The sequence below is a fragment of the Gavialis gangeticus genome, unplaced genomic scaffold (assembly GCF_001723915.1).
Source record: "Gavialis gangeticus isolate Ggan-Ray unplaced genomic scaffold, GavGan_comp1, whole genome shotgun sequence".
Classification (NCBI taxonomy): Eukaryota; Metazoa; Chordata; order Crocodylia; family Gavialidae; genus Gavialis; species Gavialis gangeticus.
The window spans coordinates 33,382,935-33,390,197 of record NW_017729024.1 but is presented as its reverse complement, the minus strand read 5'-3'; the positions used below and the strand labels follow the sequence as shown (position 1 = coordinate 33,390,197).

Below are 7,263 nucleotides of genomic sequence, written 5' to 3'. Positions count from 1 at the left end.
TGTGTGTGTGTGTGTGTGTGTGTTAGTTATATATAGCAAAATCAAAATGCCACTGACTACCACCCATTGTTATCATTAATAGACAACAAATTAATAAAAGCATCACGGTACAAAGCAGTTCTAACTGAATTTGAGGACAATGAGTAGTGGCTTTAAATAGGGCATTCTATGCATCAGAGATGGCCACACTTAACCCTTCTAGCTAGAAATCAAGATCTTGACACAGTTAAGCACCACGAAACATTCAAGAAGTGTATACCCCAACTCAATGATCTGCACAAACATCCCAACTCAATTTGGTGTTAAAAGACTTCCAGGCACTGCATGCAGCTTGCAAGCCAGGGCCTGAACACACTTATCATTGTTTACAGAATATGGAATTCAAGTAGGCTTTAGTAGCTTTAACAGAAAGAAGTACTTGACATCATAGTAACTCAAGCTGTGTACAGATATTCATTTCTGTTGGAGAAAATTGCTCAGAAATTTCCCTTGGTAGAAATCCTTCTAGGAGAGGGAGCAGCACACATGATCAGTCTGCAGTTGTTCCCTTTCCCGTTTTCCCCGTCTTCCCAAAACTGGGGTGGATCCTGGTCTGGGGAAGGCAAGCAGAGCAGTGCCTGCTGCATTCCTCCTGGTCAGCAGAGGAAGTAGAGCAGCAAGCAGAGACTCTTCACACCTACCCCAGTCCAGACTCTAGGGAACTGTGTTGGGGTAACAGCCTCCTCCACTGCACTCCTGGTCTCCAGGAACAGAGTGGAGGGAGCACTGGGGCAAAGCCCCAAGCCAAGCACTTCCCTGGCTTGGGGAAGAAGCAAGGAGCAGCAATAGCTGCTCTTCTCCTCTCCACTCCCAGACTGGTCTGGGAGGGGAAGGAAGCAGCAAGCCACAGCCCTGCTATCTCCTCTCTCAAGCCACCCACTTCCCTGGTTTGGGGAAGGGGCTGGGGGCCTCGTCTCTCCCTTTCCCTTTCAGACCAGTCTAGGAGAGAGGAGCGAAGTCGCCCTGCCTGGAGTAGCTGCTTCTCTGCTCTGCTCCCCATCACAGCACTGCTTCCTCTACACCCTGCGCCAAGTACAGGGACCCAAGCAGATTGAGCAGTGGGGAAAACCCACCCCACCCACTCCACGTACACCTCTGGGATTCTGGTGTGGTAAGCAAGTGAGGGCTCTGCCCTGCACCACCAGCGACAGCCTCTCTGACCCCAGGTCCTCACCAGATGGCTTCCCCTTGCCTCCCCCATGCGGTGACTTAAAGCCAGTGCAGCCAGAAGCTAGGCTTGGGGGGTTTTCCCCAGCCAGTTCCCCCCACCTGGTTTCCCCTTCCCCCTCCACCCTCCTGCTGCTTAGCTGAACAGCAGAGTAGAGCAAATGAAAGCCAAAGGGGATGGCACCACTCCATGGGCACTGGGAACCAAACGAAGGAACTGAGCAGAGCAGGAAACTCCACTTGCTTCTCCACCAAGAACCTTGTCACAAGAGTGCAGCAAAACATCTCATGCTGGGAACTCCATGGTGAGAAGCAGGGGGAAGCAGCTAGCATTACTCCTCCCTTCCTTTTGGTCTACAGTAAAGGGGTGGTGGTGGGGGGTGGGAATAGCTCTTCCCCAGCCCCCATCACCAGACTTCTTAAAACCAGAGTGATACCAAGAAGCCACAGAAGCCTTTTCCCTAGCTTCTCTCCTGGTCCCCAAGAGTTAAGCCAGGAGAAAGCATTCAGTGTCTCTTGGGATAAACTCTCATGGGAGTGACTTAACCCTACTCATCTCAGGGTTATTTTTCTCCCAAAGCAGCCGTTTTTTCTCCAGGATAAAAAAAGGCTAAATGTCTGTCCACTTCTGGTTTCTACTAGAAGAAGAGTGATTCTCCCCGTAAAAACCGAACATCTGTACATAACCCAAGTAAAGACGACAGAGAAGGGCAAAACGAGTAAAACTGCTTAAGTTGCACTGCTGAGAACTTACTGAGGCAGAAAGGATTCAGAGGAGTCCAAGTAGTAGACAAGGATAGAGGAAAAAAACACATTAATCATGAATGATTATTTTATTTAGGCCATGATATAATTTCAGTCATCCTGATATATTCAGCCTTTAAAAACAAAATTCAGTTTCCAGGAAAAAAAAAGTGGATGGATAATCAGTAGATCTTTCACATGAGAGTTATACAAGAGCGTTTGCATATTTAAGCAAGAGGGCATGCACAAAGTGGAGTTTTGATTCAATCAGATTCTGGAAGACTATCAAAGGAAGAAGTGCTGTAAACAAATGTATGGATGGTGAACATGATACAGGGTTATGCTAATGATACTGCAGAAATGATAACATTTTGCAGGTCTCTGTTACAACGTATGTAGGGATAATTTCTTCCTAGAACCAGGCTAAAAAGATGGGTTTCATGTTCAAAGATAATAACTGAATACATTAATTTTGCCCCTCCCCCCAGCACATTTCCTCTCTTGCATTTATATTTGCATCTTAAAAATCACAAGCCAGCCTTCTCCCAGCAGGGAAATAAAAATGTTACTCTTTTTAATCATGGAATGTGCATGATTATGACACTGGCAGTGCCATATAAGAACACAGACAGAAGGTAAATGTGAAGCATGAAGGACAGTTCAGGGTAAATTCAGGTAGAAAGAATAGCCACAATTTAGTACTGCTGAATTTGGAAGGGAATTAAAGTAAATTTAGACCAACGTCTTCACAGAAGACTTGGGAATGCCATTTTTTTTTTTAGGTAAAAACAGTGCAAACCTTGCAAAGTTTTACAAATTTTCACTCCATTTTCAACAATTTACAGGTATCAGGAGTCAATTTACTGACCGTGGCATGTACTTGCTTGTCTTCCGCCATGAAAATCCATTTACAGATCGAGGATGGGACAAATAAACAAATGAAAAATCAATTTCTGATGCTTGTTTTTCTGGAGTAGCACCTGGAGGTGTTACTGCTGATCGCCAACTCTCTGTATTATACCACACTTTCACAAGACAATCATTCTAATGGAAAAAGAAAACACAAACTTATTAATACTTGTTCAATTTTCCACAAATGGAAGTTCCAATTTAAAAATCTTAAACTATTTCCCATAGGATCTAGCTGACAGAACTGATGCATTTGAAAGCCTCCTAACACAGGACACAGTTCTAGCAGAGGGCTTATATAAAACATTATTTTCCTGGTGCAAGTGAATTCAACTCTCTTGAAAAAGCTTCAAGTTTTCCTAGATTATACTTTTTTCTAAAATGGTTAAAGATTTCTTGTTAATGAGTTTTGCTTTTCCCACATTCCCATCTCATTCCGATTCTCTGTGAACAGCCTAAAAACATGGGATTTCCTAGAAAAGGTGCTAGAGACCCACATTTGAAGAAAACTGGGTTTATGGTTAATTCTGCTAAGATTCATAAACTCAATCCTGCTTTGTAAATAGAAGGATCATAAGGCAGATGACTGTGAGGAACGTTTATGGATATTAAGATGAACAGAGGTATCAGCAATATCTGTTCCATTATCCCAGACTGTTTCCAAAGACGTTCATAGGACAGGGCAATACACATTAGCCTAGTTGCAGGCCTGTCTCAAGAGTTATATCACAGCTTAGTCAGACAACCCTCTCCCCACCTGTACATGGCCATCTTACTGGATATATTCATCATGGGAACATCCCAAAGGATAAACCTGCTCAAACAGAAACAGGTGATTTCATTATGACCATATCGAAACATTGGTACCAACATGCCATTACTTCTCCCTACAGGATTACCAGTTTTCAAAGTAATTTAGGATGTGCTGACACAAAAGACAGGATATATTCATATAAAAAACAAAAACTCAAAGACTATGTTATGACCAATAAAAGAAAAAATTCTTCCCTGCCATAATGATCAGTCCTGAAGAACTATTAGAAATCTTAGAGCCAAGAATGCCTCCATTCATACACTGAAATGTATCAGCCTACCTCACAAAAAAAAAAACAAAAAACCTGAAAGGACAATAATTTTGAATGCCAGGAATACAAAACAAAAGGCAATGAATAAAAAGTTTCTCAGAAGCAAGCCCAAAATAGACTGTTCAGCAGCGTGTTGAAACACCCACATTATGGATTGATTTAAATGCCACTGAAACATGTACATTATGTCTAGTATTGTACAACATCGGGCATGTCTAGTATTATACAACATTTTTGTTGACTAGCACATTCTTTGCTGCTTTATCATTTAGTCTGGCACCTTAACCAGAGATCATGGGAAAAAAAATAAAAAATTGTTTGCCTAACTGACCTAGTAACATATGGCCAAATCCCCCATATTTAAACTGTTCATGTTGCTTTAATTGCAATTCTTCCTCTTCGTTCCTTGAATAGAGAGGGATCTTGGAGTCATGATTGACTCCAGGATGAATATGAGTGACGAAGCAATAGGCAGAGCCAACCGCACCCTGTCATGCATCAACAGGGGCATCACTAACAGGTCCAGAGAGGTCTTGCTCCCCCTCTATGTGGTGCTGGTCAGGCCGCAGCTGGAGTACTGTGTCCAGTTCTGGGCGCCGCACTTCAAGAAGGATGTGGAGAACCTGGAGAGGGTCCAGAGGGGGGCCACTCGTATGGTTGAGGGCCTCCGTGGCCAGCCCTATGAGGAGAGGCTGAGGGACCTGAATCTCTTCAGTCTCCGCAAGAGGAGACTGAGGGGGGATCTTGTGGCTGCCTACAACCTTATCAGGGGCCAGCAGCAGGGACTCGGGGAAAGTCTGTTCACCAGGGCCCCCCTTGGAGTCACCAGGAACAATGGCCACAAGCTGAGGGAGGATAGGTTTAGGTTAGATATTAGGAAGAACTACTTCACTGTAAGGGTGGCCAGAGCCTGGAATAGGCTTCCCAGAGAGGTGGTGCTCTCACCTTCCCTGGAGATCTTCAAGAGGAGACTGGATAGGCACCTGGCTGGGGGTCTTATGACCCCTGCCACCCCCAGTGCTCCTTCCTGCCCATGGCAGCGGGTCGGACTAGATGATCCGTCTAGGTCCCTTCCGACTCACTGATTCTATGATAGCTCATTGTACACTCATCTCTTACAGTCATCATGCAACTATAAAAAAAATCTGCTTTCAAGTTAGCTACAGATTTACCAGAAGATTGTCAGATTTTAAATCTCTCTTTAAACAAAAATAGTGCTAGTCACCCGAATGAATTCCTTGCTAAATGGCTGTAAGTTCTGTAGGCTGAGACTGTTCTCGACTCCTACCACATCACCTTGAGTTCCTTCCCCTGATTCTTCACTCTCTCCACCAGATCATCCTTCCCCTGCTTCTGAAGCTTATAATCTCTTGTAAGACCTTAGTGAGAAGGTTTAGCAGGAAGAAGTGTTGTGGCTAGCACAGGTGGAAATAGGAAGGACAGGCTACAACCACCTTATGTCATACTCCAAAAATGCTTCATGTACAAATCAGTTCTGCAAACTCAATAACAAAAATGGCTCAGCTACAAAAGAACTGATCTAAGCTGCCACACACAACTACTTAAGCATCTACCCAAAGGGACTGACAATCTAGGCAAGCTTTCATGTTAGTTTAAAGTAAGACTGAATAGTGGATACCTGCTTAGCACCCTCCTACAAAGTTTTAGCAAATCTGAATTTAAATATCTTGCTCACACTGAAATGAAGAGAAAATTAATTGCCTAAAATGTGATTCTGTTGTTACCCTGACAGATCGTAGTTTCTCTTCAAAGATAAGGTGGTTTTCTTTAGATCTAGCACTTCATAGCATTAAAATTCTTTCATTTTCGTAATAAGAAAGCACTCATACGGGTCTACTGCTGTGGTACAAACTCTTCACTTCATAATGCACTATTTTTGGTGCTCAATCATAATTTGTTGGTAATGGATATTTTAGGTTAGTGCTCTGCTGAAAAATCTTTCCAAGTCCTCAAAACAGTCACTTAACAGGATTAGAAGATAGGAGGTTTTTGACATTTTGCATTATGAAAAGGCAGACATTTTTTTTAAGCCAAGCTCTAGAAACTCTCTCAACACACACACACACACACACACACACACACACACACACACACACGCACGTATCAAGCTTGTTACCTTTCCTGCAGTAGCAAAGAATTCTCCATCTGGTGAAAATTTCATTAAACAAACTTGGGAAGCAGTTCTATAAAAAATAAATTTAAAAACATTAAAAGGTCACACAACTGCTTAATCAAAAATAAAATTTAAAAGTTAAAATATTTTTTCCCCAAACATTAACTATATACACACACACACACACACACTAGTTATTTTTCTTTTTAGTTACAAGAAAACTTTCTACATTTTTAGACTTAGAAACCAATTGCAGTGTATGAAACATATGACTCAAGCAATAACAAAAATAAGGGAAGGCAAACTCTCCTGTTAGCAAAGATGTAAAAGATGGATTGGGAGAGACAGCAGATACCTGCAAAAAACAAGATGATGCAACTGTCAAATGCTTCACACAGAAATATTCTTTCCTGATCTCAGAGACATTTCAAGTTGAACTCGCATCATCCTCCAACTCACCTGATACAGAGTAAGAAGCAATTTCCTGTACTTCCTGCCTGTTATTCCTAAACAGCAAGCTTGCTTTAGAAATGCATGAAAGGAACAGATGGGACTACTTAAAGTTCTAAATACTTTATTTGCCCACATACAACATGCACCTTGTCACAAAGACAACCGCTGGAAACTGCAGTGTGTATTAGATGCAAAAATACAGTATGAAGAGTTTCTGCCAGTTTGAGGCAAAGGTGAATGCAAAATCTTCATGCAAATTACAGGGAGCAGAGCAATCAATAGGCCTAGGGAGATGATAAGAAATTGAAAAACTTCTACTTCTGCTCAGACAGAAGAGTTTGAAAAATTATAAACCTCTGGACCCCTTTTTAATCCATTTTTTATAAATAATTTACTCAAGAACTTAAAAGCCTTAATTTGAAAAAGCTGTTGACAAATAACAGCAACTAGATGTGAATCAGTAAAGGAACACAACTGCTGACATGAAGTATGAAAGAATGAATCTTACTGATCCTTGGAAACCTGTCATGCCCCTTAGATGGTTTCACCAGTTATTGACTGTTATAAATCAATACAATTGTGCCTGTCTATAATCTCTAAGGCAGTGGATCCTGAACTGTGGGTCGTGACCCCAAATGGGGTCACAACATCAGCAGATGGGGTTGCAGGGATGCGGGGCTGTGGGTTGGGAGTGAGGGGCCATGCTGAAGAAATGGGGTCATATTGAGGAAA

General features: G+C 42.3%; 1 protein-coding gene across 5 annotated transcripts in view; it reads right to left on the bottom strand.

The window, feature by feature from the left end:
• Positions 1–7,263, bottom strand: part of DMXL1 (Dmx like 1) — a 175,765-nt gene that overhangs the window by 113,022 nt on the left and 55,480 nt on the right. For all 5 annotated transcript variants that reach the window (XM_019517004.1, XM_019517006.1, XM_019517005.1 and 2 more), the window contains exons 6-7: positions 6,082–6,148; positions 2,819–2,994 (exon numbers count right to left, since the gene is read on the bottom strand). In XM_019517004.1, the coding sequence (XP_019372549.1) occupies positions 2,819–2,994; positions 6,082–6,148 (243 nt within the window). The remainder of the gene's footprint in view (positions 1–2,818; positions 2,995–6,081; positions 6,149–7,263) is intronic.